Genomic DNA, 19232 nt, shown 5'->3' with positions numbered 1-19232 from the left:
ATTGCTAAAGCTGTATTAATGGGATCAGAGAGCAACAATGCCTTTAACACAAACCATACACATTACATCATACAGTCATAGTCTTTGTGGCTGTGTGTATGGGTCTTACTGAAGAGGAACAAAATATGGAGCAGGTTCTACATCTGTCTGTGTGCGGTTCGGGCTAATTGTTTGAATGTATTGGTCAGTAAAAACCAAGAATGGCACACAGCTGCCAATCCTATCATCTGTGCCCTTTTTACTGACCTGTACACTGCACATAGTCATGTGCTTGAGGCCTAAGAAAGATTGTTCAGGATTGAGCAGCCTGGTAAGAAGGTTATCTAGAGGCTTCTTCCATTACTATTGATGTGTCTCTAACCTCCCCTTTATCTCTAAAATCTTGGAACGCCTGGTCTATTCTTGTTTAATCTGCTTGCTCTCTGCTAACTCTCTGCTTGACCCCTTACAATCTGGTTTCCGTGCTCCGCACTCTACTGAAACGGCCCTCACAAAAGTCTCCAATGATCTAATGGCTAAATCCAATGGTGATTTCTCTCTTATTCTTCTGGACCTTTCTGCAGCTTTTGACGCTGTTGACCATCAACTCCTCCTCATTATGCTCCGCTTAGTTGGCCTCAAGGACACTGCGCTCTCCTGGTTCTCCTCTTATCTCGCAGACCGCACTTTCAGTGTATCATTTGCGGGTTCTGTTTCCTCCCCTCTTTCCCTTGCTGTTGGGGTTTCCTCAGGGCTCAGTCCTAGGCCCCCTGCTCTTTTCTCTTTACACAGTCCACATTGGACAAACCATTGCCAGATTTGGCTTCCGGTACCATCTTTATGCTGATGACACCCAATTATACACATCTTTCCGTGACGTCACACCTGTACTCATACAGAACACCAGTGACTGTCTCTCTGCTGTCTCAAATATCATGTCGTCACTTTATCTGAAACTAAATCTCTCTAAGAATGAACTACTACTGTTTCCACCATCCACCATCTGATATATCCATTGTAGTCTCAGGCCTTACTATAACTCCTAGGCAGCATGCCCGCTGCCTCGGGGTCATGTTTGACGCAGACCTTTCCTTCAACCCTCATATTGAATCACTCGCACGTTCATGTCACCTCCACCTCAAAAACATCTCCAGAATATGCCCTTTCCTTACCAGAGATACATACTAATCGGTCTTCCCCTTACTAGACTCTCCCCTCTACAATCTATTCTGAATGCAGCAGCCAGGCTCATCTCTCAGTCTAGACGCTACAGCGACACCTCCAGTCTGTGCCAGTCATTACACTGGCTGCCTATTCATTATGGAATAAAATATAAAGTTATCACCCTCATCCACAAGGCTCTCCATAATGCTGCACCTCCCTACATTTCCTCCCTCATCTCTGTCTACCGCCAAACCCATGTTCTCCATTCACTCAATGACCTAACACTTACATCCTCTATTAGCAGAACTTCCCACACTCGTATACAAGACTTCTCCTGAGTTGCACCACTTCTCTGGAATGCTCTATTCCGAACAATCAGATCAACTCCCAATTTCTACAGCTTCAAGCGCAAACTAAAGACACATCTTTTCAGACAGGCCTATCACAATTCCTAATGTAAACCCTTCCGTACTGTCATTAGAATCCCCCAAATTTAACCCTCCTCTGTTCCAGCTCCCACATTACCCCACATGATATGATGCCATTGCAGGCTAACTCTATGTGTCCAAGCTCCATCCACATGTTAAAGGTCACGACTGGTGACGGCTCATACAGTTTTATGTTTGTGTAATGACAGCAACCTCTATTACAAAATTGTCTGTCCTCTGCATAAGCAATGCCGCCCCTGCTATCTTCGATGGCACCTCTGCTACCTCTTATGTCACCACGCTAGCTCATAGATTGTAAGCTCTTGCGAGCAGGGCCCTCAGTCCCACTGTGTGAAATGACTTTCTTTGTAATGCATCTTTCTATCTGTATTTGAACCCTACAAATTGTACAGTGCTGAGGAATATGTTGGCGCAATGTAAATAAAATTTATTCTTCTTTTTCTTCTTATTATTATTTATTATTACTTGGAGTCTGTAATCATATGGAAGTCTACAAAATGTTTAGCTTTAAAGCCACAGCATGCCTTCTTTTTTTTTTCACAGAGAATACTGAAGCTGTAGAGAAGCTGTACTGTATTCTACAGTAATAGACATGTCAACAAAGCCTCACTAGAAGGACGCACACAGATCTATATATTTTCAATAAATCTGCATATAACACTATCCTAGAAAAATAACTCGCCATACAAAAAAAGTCTGAAACGACAATGACTACAGATATTGTGCTTTTCATGGATTTTTTCATTGAAACACGCTTTGATTAGGCCATTAGCACCATCTGTCCATGGTCTCCTCTGCTTCAGCCTCTAGGGGGTGCCAGGCATTATGTCCTGACGCTGAGCATAACATAATATACAGCAATAGGATGGAGCCGACGAGGAGGCAGCCCTTAGGAGTGGGGATGGGTGAGTGAACACCAGCCATGACCTGCTGGAGCAATCTAGCATCCTAATGTATCACAGCGGGGGCCAGTACTAGGAGCAGTATATTGTGTGTGGACCAATAAAGAGAGCAGTTACTATATGGGAACCAATATACTGCATGAGGACCAGTAAATGGGGTACTACAGTGTGGGGCAGTTTACTGTCTATGTACCAGTAAAGGGGCAATATACTGAGTTGTAACCAATAAAGGGGGCAATTGCAGGGTGGGAGGGCAGTAAAGGGTGGAAAACTGTGGAGCCAGTAAAGGAGGCAATATAATTTATGGGTGACAATAAAGGGGGAAGTATCATGTGTGTGGGCCAATAAAGGGAGCAGTTGACTGTGTGGGGGCCAGTAAAAATGGGAATATGGGAAATATGCTATGTGTAGCAGCCAATAAAGGGGGAAATATACTATGTGTGGGGCAATATACTGGTATTTTATGGGAGCCAGTAAAGGGTGCATTATATTGTGTGGAGGTCAGAATAGAGGGTGATATACTGTGTGGGAGCCAGTAAGGGGTACATTGTAAACTGTGGAGGTCAGTAAAGAATGAAATATACTATGTGGCAACCAGAAAAGTTGTAATTTACTGTGTTGTAGTAGTATAGGGGCAGAGACAGGCCCCATTCACAAGATTGCAAAGGGGTCTGGTTACTTCCCTGGATCTAACAATGTTTTGACTGGACTTTCTCACTGAGCCTGAATTTTGGCTGTAGACTGTGACTCATACAAGAAAAAAAATATACTAGTAATGCTGAAAAAATAAAATGTTGGATTTACCCAAAATGACTAACTGATGTCCATGGCAAACAAATGTTCAAAGAAAAATAGTGCTTGTGTTTTCTAGAAATATAGATCAATATTCACGCTTGACGAACTTCTCAGTGTTGGGTGTGATCTGTCACCTAAAACTGACACTGCAAAACAAAATGCCATTTTTCACATACCTGCAGATGAAAGGCTAAGTATATATATACTGTATATCCTAACTAGGTTAAACCTTAAACTACCTAAATGGATGGCATGAGAAGAAGTGTGCTCCTACATGAACCTATGTGTTAACACTTTATAAAAATGTATATTGACTCAGAATGACTAAACATTCCAGTGAGCGCCCTCTATTGGTTTGCAACAATGAGGCAGCAACTGTCTTCCTAATTACATCATGGAAGGCGGATTTGCATATTCTTCCCATAGTTCCTTGCAAAGTGGAGTGCTAAAGGCTTAACAAATCTCCACACACCTATATGGTGGTCTCTCCCTAAGGAGTGACAATATCCCCCGAACCCTGTCTAAGCCTCTCACCTCTACCAGGTTATAGTCCTCTCTACATCGGGCTGATGAGATCCAACCAGATCGAAACAGCTGTCCTCGATTGAGAGACTATAACCTGGTAATAATCCCAGCGTCATTGCTAAACAAAGGCCTCTTGGAAGGTCGGGCATGAAGCTAAAGGGAGCAGCCATTATTGGGTTATTTCACTGGAATCCTGTCTTAAGACAGGCTTGCACATTCCAGTGAGCGCCCTCTATTGGTTTGCAACAATGAGGCAGCAACTGTCTTCCTAATTACATCATGGAAGGCGGATTTGCATATTCTTCCCATAGTAAACATACTAAAAAAGTCACGGCCAACTTTCAAAATCAAAAATCTAGTCCGTACTGTTGTCCTTTCTTACCCCCACCAGTGGAGCCGAATACTTATGAGAGGATTCTGGAATCCCTGTAGGATTAAAAGGACACACAGCATGGGACATTGGGACCTAAAGTATAGCATATGGGTTAGATGCATTAGGAATGGCGTGTTGTATGGCATTCTTAAAGGGGTTGTCCCGTCACAAGGATCCTATCTATAATGGTTGTTAATGTGAATGTAAGACTGTGAATGCGATGCAGCTATTCCGGGGGGAGGGGGGCGGAGGAGCGGAATAACAGCATCGCTTCTGCCGCTGCTGGCTTCATGCAGGGCAGAAGCATAGCGATGTTGCTGGCTTCACCTGTGCCGGCGTCTAAATGTCCCCGGCATCTGCTGTAATGCCGCCGGCCCTGCGTGCACGCTCATACACCAGTCTAGCCTTCACAATGCGAATACAGACCCGGCACCCGCCCACCAATGACGAAACAAAGCTGGAAGACAGAAGATTTCAAAGAAACGAAGACTGGTTAGTATGCGACGTGGGACAACCCCTTTAATAAAGGCCCCAACTGGCACAGGGAACTGATGATTTTTGATGACGCTCTGGTCTTCTCATAAATCGCCCGCATGCCCCAGTGCCAGAAAGCAAATCTTCACCAGTTAGGAACAGGCATAGATTTCCATTATAACTCAAGCCAGAAAACTTGCGTGAGTTATAATGAATATGTTGGGCCAAGGCAACAACGCACCAGCCCGTCCTGCTCTTCACCTCAGAGCTTGTAGAACACGTATGGTGCTAAAAAGATCCTTGAGCCACATGTGCACCTCAATATCATCCCACTATACCAGAAAACTTGCTTAGATGGAATGATGAAATCCCCCCATTGTGCTTGAAACAGTTGCACGCAAAACTCAACAGCTGAAATTAAAGCTGTCTTGGGTCAAAAGTCTGTGCCAGGCTATGCTGGGGTAAGACTGGAACCATGTAAATATGGCCTGAGTAGCAACAGTAAGCACAAACACTTGTATGGAAGAAACCCAAATTTTGCTTATATACACAGGTCTCTGTATGTGGGTAAGTAAGTTTAATCCACACAGTGTAACAACTGTAAGTCCTTTAGCACGCACAGTCTTGTGTAGGCAGAAGTCTCCTATGCTTAAAGTCTTCAGTTAAGTCATTTATAGAAATTGCCAGGCTGATCCCTACTCTGGAGTGAACAGAGCAGGCCAGGGAGGATCTAGGTATAAATCGGCCTGGATGATAGATAGATAGATAGATAGATAGATAGATAGATAGATAGATAGATAGATAGCGTAAGAAGTTCACAAATCTAAAATAAATAATCACACAAAAATACCCATTTACCATATAATTTAGTTGTTGATGCTTGAAACAAACTTCAAGCAGATTTAGTTTGAAAATCTACAAAGGGAGTCTATCATTAGAAAACCACCTTTTGAACTAATGGCAAGTTGGAATAGCCATTAAAAAGGCTATTCTATTCCTACCTTCCAGTCACTCCTTCTCCCCGCCGTTTCTGTAACAATCCATTCATTGTGATATGCAAATTACTTATTACTTATTTTGTTCATGCCCCTCTTCATGTTCTCCTGATCTTCCACCTTGCGTAGGCATCCGACGTTGCACTATACGCTGACTGCACATGCTCTGCTGCCATTTTGCGGTGGTCTGTTACACCAGTGTGTTACAGACCACCATGTTACAATGATAGACTTCCTTTAAATACTATGAGATAAAGGGGTGAACACATCTATCCTAAGATAAAATGGAAATAATATAAGGGCAGCCTACATGGACTCTATTTTATTTTTCTGCGATCAGTCTTCTATGTTCCTATGGAATTTATCAGCATATAGTATGTCGGAGCCTCGTTTTATGGTCACAACCTTCTCATGCCTTTTATACTGGAAAACTGATGCACAAGACATGACAAATTCCCCCCACAGTCTTTACTGGTGAATGCAGTTTATCTATGTCAGAGACTACTCACAGGAAACCATTGATGGAGCTGTAGGTAGGTAACCAATGGAACATGTGCACTGCCAGAACAGCATTCAGCACAAGAACCTTTGTGCACAGTATATCATCAAGGAAACATTTATTAGCATCAGAGCACCTTTAAGGTGCATTCACACTGAGTATACGCTAAGCTCTTTCTGAACGTAAAACACATTCAGAATGAGCGCGTACAAAGCAGATCCCAATCATTTCTATGGGAGCCGGCATACGCGCTTATCACATTGAAAGGAATAGGGAAAGAAGCAGCCCATTCATTTCTATGGGGAGCGCTCGTATGCCGGCTCCCATAGAAATGATTGGGATCTGCTTTGTACGCGCTCATTCTGAATGTGTTTTACGTTCAGAAAGAGCTTAGCGTATACTGAGTGTGAATGCACCCTTATATATAGATTACTCCTGTGGTTCCCAAACTGGAAAACTAGAAGAGGGACCCCATTTGGGTGAGATTTTAGTCAGGGACCCCCCCCCCCCACTACTATTCTTAGTCCCATTCGTAAAAAAAGGCAATTATGTTCGACATATTATGCTTATCAACTGCATACTGCCCCTGTCCTGCTTATTCTTCTTGTACACATGCCCGTTACACACACAGTTGTCAACCTAGCCTCTCTGCTGCCTCAGGCTGACGATCAAAATACCCCCCCTCCCCCGTATTGTTCATCTTTTGATTATCTGCCTCATATAGCGGGGGGTTTGGGGTGCTAGCGGTAACATTACAATAAATACAATGCAGTAATATTTTGTGCTGTGATACTCACAGGAGATGTCTTCCCACATTTCCCATCTCTTCCCTTTGGACCGCTATGACCACTTCTTCCAGCTGTGACTTGACTCTGTAAAGTTTGAAACACAGACATCTTTGGCTCCTCACTTCTCCACGCACCCAACCCCTATATACATATATATATATATATATATATATATATATATATATATATATATATACACCACAGCGGCCCCTGCAGCCTATATTATGCCCCACAGTGGCACAATAGACTGTGGGGTATAATAGAGGTTGCAGGGGGCCGCTGTGGGGCATAATAGAGGTTACAGGGGCCACAGTGGACCCTTCAAGCTCTATTATGCCCCACAGTTGCACACCCATGAACTATTATTATACTCAGGGGTCTTTTCAGACTCTGAGTATAATAAATCAGAGCCCCAAGGGAGGTGAGGGAACATAATAAACAGTGTTACTCACCTCTCCGGGATCCGATGTTAATTCTAGCAGGCTTTGGGCCTATATGGTAATGCCCAGACGTCACGTGGTCTGGGAAATTACCATATAGGCCCAAAGCTTGTGCTAGCAGTAACAGCCTGTTGCCCTACAGGCCCAAAGCCTGTGCTAGCAGTAACAGGCTATTACCACTAGCACAGGCTTCGGGCCTATATGGTACTGCTAGCACAGGCTTCGGGCCTATATGATAAAATCCCGGACCACGTAACGTCTGGGCATTACCATATAGGCCCGAAGCCTGCTAGGAATAACATCAGATCCCGGAGAGGTAAGTAGCACTGTTTGTTATGTTCCCTCACCTCCTCTGGGGCTCTGATTATTATACTCAGGGGTCTGAAAAGACTCCCGAGTATAATAATAGCGGTAGTGGGATCGCAGCCTGGGCCCGGGCCTATTCACTACCGCCCACCGCGTCTTATAGTACAAGGAGAAGTGGGAGCGGCAGTGAACAGGTCCGGGGAGGTTGGTAAATAGGCCGCTACCTGCTGGGGGATACTCCAGCAGGTAGCGGCCTATTATAAAACAAAAAAACTTGTTATATTTACCGAACGCGCTGCTACTGCTCCCGCCGCATCCTCTTCTCTCAGCAGTAAGACGTCTGCGTATCAGCAGAGGCGGCGTGATGATGCTGCCTTCGCTGATACATAGACGTCTTAACCTGCGCAAGGAGAGCGGCAGCTCACCTGCGTTCGTTTAGCGAAAAAAAAGTAAAAAATAAATAAAAATTTCCCGGGCTGCCGCCCCCCCCCGGAGCGCCGCCCAAGGCGGGCGCCTCACTTCACCTCATTAGAGGTGCGGCGCTGGTTACAAACACAGCTCTACTGCCTCCATATTTTCCCCCCACATACGTTCTGATGTCTCCATGTTTTCCATACCCACAGCTAGCTACTATATTTTCCCCTTGCACACAAGCACAACATTGTGACCTAAATGTTTTCATTCCTGCACACACAGTTCTGCTACCTCTGTGCTTCCCCCTGCACCCACAACTCTGCTAATTTCATGTTTCCTGAAAGCTCCGCTGAATCCAAATTTCCCTCACACACTCAGCCCTGTCATATTTACATTTTCCCCCAGATTTTGGGGATAATGTCACTCATTAAGGAGAGACCACCTATTAGGTGTGTGGAGACTTACACAGCCATAGTCGCTCCACTGTAAGGGATCATGGGAGGAATATGCAAATCTGTCTAACAAGATGTAAAGGGTGCTTCCTATAGAGGGCAGCATAACATTTACATCTTGGGAGACAGATTTGCCTATTCCTCCCATTTTCCCCCACACACTCAGCTCTACCACCTCCACTTCCCCCTCCACACTTAGGGAGCGTTCACACTACCGTCGGTGTCCGACAGGTAGTGTCTGCTCCTAGTGTCCGCTCAAAATCTGTCACGGACATTAGGAGCGGACACTAGCTGTGTCTGTGACACCTGTCATTCATTTCAATGGGCATCGGGTGCGTTCTTTTGCACTCCGTGCCCGTCCTTCCCTGTCCGCAAGTGAAGATGTCAGACTTCTCAAGCGGACAGAAGAACCCGACATTTTGGGTTTTTCTGTCCGCTTGAGAAGTCGGACATCTTCACTTGCGGACAGGGAAGGACGGGCACAGAGTGCAAAAGAACGCACCCGATGCCCATTGAAATGAATGACAGGTGTCACAGACACAGCTAGTGTCCGCTCCTAATGTCCGTGCCAGATTTTGAGCGGACACTAGGAGCGGACACTACATGTCGGACATCGACGGTAGTGTGAACGCCCCCTTAGCTACATACACATTTCCTCATACATTTAGCACTCTGTACTCCATGTTTTTCCTCTACAGGCAGCCCTGGACAGTTTCCTTACACATACAAGCTCTGCCCCTGCATGTGACTGGTAACATAACTGTAATATCATCAAAGGTCCTTTTGCAGGACGGAGACTAGAATGGAGCGGTTTAAATCAGGTGTGTTGTGGATCCAGTAGGTGGCACTGCTTTGGGAATGTTAGCTGTGCATCTATGTTAGCGGGCTCCACCTGCCAGCCTATCAAAGCTAACACACCCAGAGCCTCTGCATTTTAGGATGTTCCATTATTGAATAGGCTAACTATGCCTCTCCTAAATGCACCCCTAACCCACCTGGTTTAACATGGATACAGCAGGTGGTGCCTCATACTAACAGTCATGGGAGGCAGCGCCGCCTACTGAATCCATGGCATATTAGGCAGCGCCTGATTTTTATCCACTTTTACCTGATTCTAGCATGTACCATCTGCAGTGTGGAAGAAATTTCTCAACTTGACCCATGACCTCCCAGAGGTCCCCTACCCACAGCTTGGCAAACAGTGGACCACTCTGTGTCACAATTCATTGCAAGTTATGCCACCATTACACAGTTAAATCCCAAGGTCCGGGTCTGAAGAAGGACTCAGTCAGTATGGAAACTAGTGTATATAAAACTGTTCTGCCTCCCTTGTAACAGTGGGAGAAGGCAACAAGCAGGCACCAAACTGGAAAAACTCAGTATAGCACCACCCATGAAGAGACTAGTAAGACATGTGTACGTATTGTAAACCGATAGCTGGTCAGGTAGTGGAGGGGTGTACATCTCACCCAGACTACTAAGGTGGGTGAGATGAGAAAACTCCAGGAATGTTTGTTCTCAGCAGACAACTTTTGTTTGCTGAGCATTTTGGTAAATGCTCAGTATTGGGTTGGATTTTTAGGAATGACAGGTAGGTTGGCAGTGGGACCTGTCATTCCACCCTCCTCCAGTCCACACTTTGGGGATGTTCCGGCAGCAATTCAGCTGCAGAGAGTTCTCCTTGTCAAAGAGGTTTAAGAAGCCAGCTCTAGCAGCAACACTTTGGCAAAGTTTGGCTGGAGAGCCAAAGAGAGAGGTCATATTTTTGGAGCTGTGTCCTGAATGATTCTACTGGCTTTTGGATTTCTGTTATTCTAGGTGAGGTAACCTATTCTATGTTTAGTTAGAGCCTAGCCGGGCAGGTATTTATTTTTGTATTGTTTTCTTTTGTTGCTGCACTATATTTTTGAGTGAAAATAAACTCTACCTTTGTTTTGGACTAAAGAAACTGGACTTGTGTGTCTATGCCACCCCACCTAGCAACCCCAGACCCTGACAGTATATATCTATCTTTGGATTTGGTGAGGAATTCTTCACTACATCTTATCTACCTTGGTTTATCCTTTGTTACCCTTGACAGTGAGGATGCTCAAACCGACAACGTGGAGCAAGTACATGTTCACATTCACTTTTTTTTTTTCTAAGCATTAGAGTTACAGATGGATGAACATGGAGGGTGATCCATCTATATCATTTTTTTTAATCAGATACTTTTTATTAACAAATGTTTCTTTACATAAAAACAAACAAATGACAAAACAACATCAACCCAACAACAATACAAGGTAAATATGGAGACATAATCCGACATGTAAAGGGGGACTGTCCATTAGGACCCCCCCCCAGATCCATCTGTGTTCTTTATTCTGTCCGTTCTGATACTATGACAGATCACATCAAAAATTACATCAAACACCATCAGTGTGAATACAGCTTTATGATATGGATAGTCTTTACAGTCTAATGCATGGTACAAATCCTAAATTGTACAACCCCAAATGAACAACTTTCCCAGTCATGCCACTTGTATAGGACTTGATGACGAAAGTTCATTGTCACCATGTAGCCCAGCCGTGTCATGAGGACTTACAGGAAGTATACACCAGTGTGTAATGTAAAGTGTAACAGTGCGAGGTAGCTATGTGCCCTGTACTGACAGACGAGCGCTGCTCACTACTACACCTGCTCAGTGCTACTACACCCGCTCACTACTACTACACCTGCTCACTACTACTACACCTGCTCACTACTACTACACCCTCTCACTACTACTACCGTTCACAGCTACTTTTATACCTGCTTACTACTAATACACCCGCTCACTACTACTCAAGTTCACTGCTAATATTCCTTTTCACCGCTACTACACCTGCACACTACTACTACTCCCTTTCACTAATACTACGCCCACTCACTATTACTACTACTCCCGCTCACTATTACTACTCCCACTCACTATTACTACTACTCCTGCTCACTACTACTACACCCGGTCACTATTACTACTCCCACTCACTATTACTACTACACCCACTCACTACTACTCCCGCTCACTATTACTACTACACCTGCTCACTATTACTACTCCCACTCACTACTACACCCACTCACTATTGCTACTATTCCCGCTCACTATTACTCCCGCTCACTACTACTACACCCGGTCACTATTACTACTCCCACTCACTACTACTACACCCGGTCACTATTACTACTATACCCGCTCACTATTACTACTACTCCCGCTCACTACTACTACACCCGGTCACTATTACTACTCCCACTCACAACTACACCCACTCACTAATACTACTATTCCCGGTCACTATTACTCTCGCTCACTACTACTATACCCGGTCACTACTACTACTACTCCCTCTCACTACTACTACTCCCACTCACTACTATTACTACACCCGCTCACTACTATTACTACTCCCACTCACTACTATTACTACACCCGCTCACTACTACTACACCCGCTCACTACTACTAGTCCCGCTCACTACTACTACTCCCGCTCACTACTACTAATACTACTACTACTCCCTCACTACTACTCCCACTCACTATTACTACTACACCTGCTCACTATTACTACTACTCCCACTCACTACTACTACTCCTGCTCACTATTACTAGTACTCCCACTTGCTACTATTACTACATCCGCTCACTATTACTAGTACTCCCTCTCACTACTACTACTACTCCCTCTCACTACTACTACTACTCCCTCTCACTACTACACCCGCTCACTATTACTACTACACCTGCTCACTATTACTACTACACCCGCTCGCTATTACTACTACTCCCACTCATTACTACTACTCCCACTCACTACTACTACTCCTGCTCACTATTACTAGTACTCCCACTTGCTACTATTACTACATCCGCTCACTATTACTCCCTCTCACTACTACACCCGCTCACTATTACTACTACACCCGCTCACTATTACTACTACTCCCGCTCATTACTACTCCCACTCACTACTACTACTCCCTCTCACTACTACTCCCGCTCACTATTACTACTCCCACTCACTACTACCTCTCACTACTATTGCTACACCGGCTCACTACTACTACACCTGCTCACTACTACTACTACTCCCTCTCACTACTACTACACCCGCTCACTATTACCACTACACCCGCTCAGTATTACTAATACTCCCGCTTTCTTCTTCCTCGGAGCTGCAGCAAATCACCCAATAATATCCCTGGGGCCGCAGGTGGGCGGGTCTTAGCGCTGACAGGTGGGCGCGGCAAGCAAGCTCACGGGTTTGTGCGGGAACCAATGATCTGCGCGGTGCCAGATTGATTGGCAGGGGAAGGCCCGCCCCCCACGGGTGTTGTGGTTTCACCCCGGCAGTGCAGAGGCTGCTGAGGGTGCCGGTGGTAGCGGCTGCTGTTACGGTCAGGGAGTCGGGGATCCAGGGTAAGTGGTGAGGGTGCGGACCGCTGCTGTGCCCCAGTATCTGCATGCACTAGTCGGGACATGTATATAGCCATACGTGCCAGGCTGCATGTGTGTCCGCTACATGTATGTGGAGCTGTAACCGCACTTGTGTAATTATAGTACACACCCTTACACACACATCGGGCAGTGTGCATGTGACAGGCTTGTGTGCACTCACACGTTGTGTGTGACAATAGTGAGGATTACATACGTGCTGGTGACATCAGTGTGAGGGCTAGTGACACCTCCGTGCATCTACTAGCAGCAGCATATGGTGTGTACACATCCTAGTCCCATACACACAAAGCCTGTACAGCTGTCATATAGTCACTGGACTGGCAGTATAGGAAGGGGAGCCGCCTGGCTGTGCTGAGCCTTGTGCAGGGTATTGTTATATGCACATGTGTAGTGTGTGCCTGTAAGTGTGATGTGCATTTGTGGTGTAGTGTATGCACCCTGGGGCTAAGTGGACATGTGCTGTGTGCATGTGTGTGACAGCTGTGGCTGACATCCTAGTACTGCTTCCCATGTAATGTGTCCATTTGTCACATCTCTGGGAAGAAGTATACCGCCATTCTTAAAGACATTCTCTGTAACAATTCCCAATGTTCCATTACTGCCTGGCAATATTTGCATGTAGCTGTGCACTGACATGTAACCTTTCATTAACATGATAAATGGTGTTCCCGGCTTTATCATTCTATAGGAAGGCCTGTTTCTTGCCATGTAATTGCTTTTGCAATTATTAACACAGTTTCTTTCATTATTGCAGGTGGCCAATGCTGAGGATTGAATCTGTACATGTCATCTTATATATTCACACATTACAGCGGATGCCAATATAAGGAAGGGACAGGGCTGGAGCTGTCATTGCATTGGTTTGAGCTGATCTTGAGAGAGAAGAAGTAAGAGTCGTACCAGGAAAGGCTCTGCTGCTGACAGCCTCATGGCAGAACCAGGTGGGGGAGGTGGAAGTGCTGGCGAGGGTAGCGTGCCCTTGCCATTAGAGTCTGCAAACGGTAAATTACCTATACCTACTAGCAATGGCGGCGGAAGAAGTGGCGAGAGTAATGGAGGAAAATGCAAAATTGAGAGTACTTCTAGCAGCGGTGTGTCCAATGGAGATTGTGCCCGCACAGATAGCCGAGATGACGGTGGATCTGCACAGCCTGACAGCCCTAGTTTGGACAAAGTGGACAAGCAAGGATTGCCTCGAAGGAGTAGTATTATCAAGGTGAGGGGATTTTCTTCCATAGTTATGATTTGCTGGTTATCGTCCATCACCAGATGACCTCTCATTTCACGTCTGGTGGTGGAGGAGCATGTATCTGCATTGTTAGTATATTACATTATCAGTACTTCTATGAAGATCATTATCCTCAGCTACTACATATAGATGTGACTATTTGGTTCGGGTGTCCTTAATGTTATTGTAACCATGGAGGCAGCCATATTGTGGGCTATACCAATAATAAAAGCATGATATCCATGTATACATTGGTGATGCTATCTGTGGTATCCCATGGCATAATCACTGAATGGTCTCGGCACTTTCTGATTTTACATTAGGGATGTCCTTGTATTAAAGAATTCCTTAAGACATCTTGCATATAGCTTTGCCCTCGGTACTAGTAGGAGCATGATACAGGGGTAGCGGTAGGCACATTATATTTACTTTCCTGCTACCAACTAATTCTCTGAAGACATTAGTTTCTTGAGATATAATAGGCAGTATTCCCGTGAGTATTATCTATGCCTAAAGCACATCTGCCTCTACCTTGTGAAGGTGACAGCTACAGCTTGAAAGTAATGTTCATCTCGATTATTACTGATATCTTAGTTCACAGCTCCCTGTACCATGTGGTTAAGACATCACACTAATGTCAGCCGTCTTCTCCATGATATAAGTATACACACGCTCTGTGCATGGCAGTGGAGGCAAAAGTATTGTAAAGCGAGTACTGGCACGTTGTTGTATGACTGTCCTGGGATCACACATGCTGAAGGCCTGTATTTTACTTTTACCATTGGGAATTTTAGCACACTGTATTACAACCCTACACAACCTCACATGAGTTACACAAACTGTCAAAAATGTGCCATCTGCCTGTAACCTAGCAAGTTCACACACACCACACCTGTCCGAAATATTTGCTTCAGGTCTTTTCTTATAATGAAGAGCTTCCCGCTGTAACGGTATGTGGCATTGGGTGTATTTCCTGACACTGGCTCACAACATCGCTTGCCAACACCTTATCTTATATGATCAAAAAGTTTCTGGTCCTCCCTCCTATGCTGATCTGGTGGAGCTTTACAGTAAGCTGTTTCAGTCTTGCTTTCATACGTTGGTTCATTTCTCTCGTCCCACCCCCGTTCCTATGGTGTTTGTGAAAGTTGCTCGGTGTAGATGTGTTGTTTGTCATTAGTACATAGGAATGGGTGTGAACTTCGACTTAGCTCTTACAAATGCACCGGATCTCACTAGAGGAACTGGAGTGTGGGCTTGTGCCTATAACACTTTGTTTCACGTCATTTTATTTTAACCTTCTGCTCTCTCTGTCAAGCTATTCTAGGTAACATTGTGATGCTTGCAGTCCCCTGGCTTCGCGGCCACTATAATTTGATCTGTATTACTGTTTGGTTACTTATTTCCTGGCAAAGCTCAGTCTATTGTACCTGACTTCTAAAGTCTGCAGTTATTTGTTCTCAGCTGTGCATACAGTGTATCCTGAAGATCCCTGTGGACATATATTCTTTGCTTTTGGACTAGTGTGTGTATACAGCAGGGGGCTTCTGCAGCCCCAGAATCACATGTGGCTTTGCAATGGCATTCTGTGTGGCTTCCCTCTGGTCACAGACCCTTTTGTCTGTCTCTGCTCAAATAACTTTTCCATGTGCATTTATTGATAAATCCAGATGAATTGGCATAAACACTCGATAAACTCACGTCCTACCTCTGGGACCTGCATCTATCTAGGAAATGGGGCACTGTTTGTGGCCACAGTATAAAGGAGAGAGGGCCATGCATGCGTCTGTCTCTTCTTTTACATGTGAAAATAACGGAGTCTGCCACTGGATATAGCCAAGATGGAAATACCACTTGAACTACAATGGAGAGAAAGGAAAGGGGACCCCCATTCTCCCAACAGGTGGGAGTCCTGGAAGATGAACGTTTCACCCGCCATATATGTCCCTAAGACAGTAGGAATACCCCTTTAAGTTTGAGTGTTTTGACAGTGTGACTCTCAGACTAGGTAAGGTTGTACACACTGGTATAAAGAAGTGCTGTACTCCTTCTGTTCAAGTTCAAGATGCTCTAAGCAGTAGGTCCCATTGTCCCATTCACTACAGATAGTGGAACCTGCTGTTGCAGCTATGAACATCTCACAATTTCTGTATTGAACAGTTTGCTCCTCTCGAGCACATGACACATGCATTGCCCAGTGCCCACCAAGTTCTATGTTCAGTGCCCACCCTGAACCACTGTCCGCCTTTAGTACAGCATTGATCGCTTTATAGGAGGACAGGAGGAACTCTTCTCCAATGACCTGATGGGTACTGGGACCAGGACGTATTTTAATTTAACTTCCTATAATCATAACTCGCTATGACGCAGTACCTAACCCATCAAATACTTCACATTAACCTCATGGTAGTATACTACATCAAGTACTAATATTTCCTTAAGGCGAAGTATTGTTTTAGAATTCAGAACCATGATACTAAAGTATCAATCTAAGTATCAAATTCTCGTATCACAACTCTAATCCAATGTATATTTTCCCTTTCTGTGGTCAGCAAACACTATCTTCATCTTGGTCAAGGCATTGGTGGAAATGTTGCCTGCATTATAATCGCTCCTACTGCTTTGTGAGGTACATGAGGGTATTGCATTTTATGGGATGGCGAACAGACAGTGACCACACAAATCCACCACGTTGTCTGTGCACCAAGTGTCCTCACCCGTGTTGTATTTTTCCATTGTACCGTACCCACTCTCCACATTCCCAGTTACTAAAGGACAATGTTTCACATTAGGAACATGTAAAGATAGAGTATTACAGTGTACCACAGAAATGCAATACAGCCAGAGTAAACTAAAAATAATGAAACCTGCTGAAGCTAAAAGAGGTTTGGAGTCAGGTTTATGGAGTAGAGTGCCAAAAATCTGTCATGGCTTAAAGGAGGAAACAAACCGTGTACAGATTGTGGAATGTGCGCCTTATTGTCTCCTAATGAAGTATGGAATGAAATGAGTTTGTCCATCTGAAGTAAACAATCCATCCTACAGAAGGTGTTGACTGGCATGGTAGAGGGTAGGGCTACTGTTGTTCCATACATGTAAATGCCATACAGTTTGGTAAAAGTCCCCAAATCCTGAAACCTCATATGATAAGTGATAGAATAGAATGAATGGCTACTCAGCTCGCATCCAATACCACGGCTCAGTGAGTTGGATGGACAATTGGACACTTACTCGTCTCCTACTCTGATCCCTGCTGCATCATGCCACAGCTGTCTTAAAGAAACTCACCTTAGGGTGATAGCATTCAAAGATGACAGCAGTCCTGGTAGCCTATTGCGAAGGGGAATCATCCTTAACTCCTGACTGATTCTGATCCTGACCTTGACCTTATTCCTGGATATTGCTATTGTCCTAACCGTTGAAATATTCACCTAACACCCTTGGCTTTGACCCCCAGCTATGTTCTTGACTTTGCTTCTCTATTAACCTTTGCATCCTTTAACCTTTTGCGGTTGTACCAGGTGCTCAACCAATATACGTTCTAGAATAGCCGTGGCAGGGGATCTGTAAAGGCAAGTTCGCACGGATGTCATTCAGATCCAATGATCAGTCATAGGATCAGAACAACAGTCAGGAAATCCAAGAGAATGACTGATGCACCCTCCATCTGCATCCATCTCCATACATTGCCTGTGTCTTGGAACCCTGGATACATTTTTAGTCATTTTCACGTGTGTATTATTTTGCAGTGTTTTAATAATAATTAATATGTTTTGCAACCTATGGAGATGTTTGGGCTAGTTTACAAGCTGATTATGCCCTTGGGCCTTCCTGTCCTATGTTCAGTAGTATTAGCTGGCAGGTTTACCTGGCTGGATAGACACCATGAATTCCTTCTTTGTACATGTCTTTACCTTGACTAATTGTCTTATTGTTTTCATTGAAGATGAGTTAGTGTCCTCCTTCCCTTCAGTCAGCATTACCCACAGGGATGTGTATATTTGCTACTGTTCTCTGCTTCCCGGGCCCATGTGTACAGCGGCTGGTAAAATGCATGTAGTCTGCTGACCTTTAGAGATGAGCTCTCTCTATCATAGTGATAGATAAGTGCTGAAAATCCAAGATGCCTCACTGATGTATTCTTCATTATTTCAGACCTGTCATAAGTACATTGGTATTTCGTAGCCTACAAAGGCACGGTATTGTTATAAGGGTGGGAAGATGGCGTGATGTTTTTAAAAGTAAGGTACAAAAAAAGTATTCTTCAAAGGCTTTACAAATCTTATGAAGAAAGCTCTCGCCCTATTTGGGAATATTGATCTATTCTATGGCATTCTCTTCTGTAAGCCCAAAGACTGGAAAACTGGTCAGTAAAGATAGGTTGGGTGGCCCAAGAAGCCATACGAGTCTTCCCTCGGTAATGTCAGCTATGTGACTGGGTCCGTGAGAGCCAGAACTGTGGTAGTCTCCATGTGACATCTTTGTCTTTGGTAAGACAACCCACTTAAGACCTTATGCGTATAACCACATATCAGAATTTCAGCCAGATTTCTTTAGTGCCAGGTGCCTAAGGGCTAGTTTACACTGGGGCAAAGAGGCTGATTTTGACAGCGGATTTCGCTTCAAAATCCGCCCCTTTACAATAGTGGTCTGTGTAGACTGCTAGCAGAAAAAAAGAAGCGACATGACCTTTCTTCAGGCGTTTAACGCCTGAAGAAAGCAATAGAAGTGAATGAGAGGCGAAAAACGCGCATTCTTTTATGCACGTTTTTTTGCGGCCCATTCACTTTACGGGAGGGGAAATATGCCTGGCGGTTTTTACTAAAAAAAAATGCTACAAAAAGTGCAGCAAGGTCCAAAAAAAGCTTCCTAATTAGGAAGCGTTTTTTTCTGTTGCCAAAATAAGCCACACGTAATTTACGTGTGAACTAAGCCTAACATTGATCTGTTCCCCGCCAAAA

General features: G+C 44.6%; 1 protein-coding gene across 1 annotated transcript in view; it reads left to right on the top strand.

The window, feature by feature from the left end:
- Positions 1–12929: 12929 nt before the first annotated feature.
- Positions 12930–19232, top strand: part of PLCL2 (phospholipase C like 2) — a 136435-nt gene continuing 130132 nt past the window's right edge. The window contains exons 1-2 of the mRNA XM_075271410.1: positions 12930–13004; positions 13798–14259. Coding sequence (XP_075127511.1) covers positions 13972–14259 — 288 coding nt within the window. The 5' untranslated portion in view covers positions 12930–13004; positions 13798–13971. The remainder of the gene's footprint in view (positions 13005–13797; positions 14260–19232) is intronic.

Source organism: Leptodactylus fuscus, chromosome 4, assembly GCF_031893055.1.
Source record: "Leptodactylus fuscus isolate aLepFus1 chromosome 4, aLepFus1.hap2, whole genome shotgun sequence".
Taxonomy (NCBI): Eukaryota; Metazoa; Chordata; class Amphibia; order Anura; family Leptodactylidae; genus Leptodactylus; species Leptodactylus fuscus.
The sequence above is the reverse complement of the archived record's forward strand: the minus strand, read 5'-3'. Positions and strand labels throughout refer to the sequence as shown.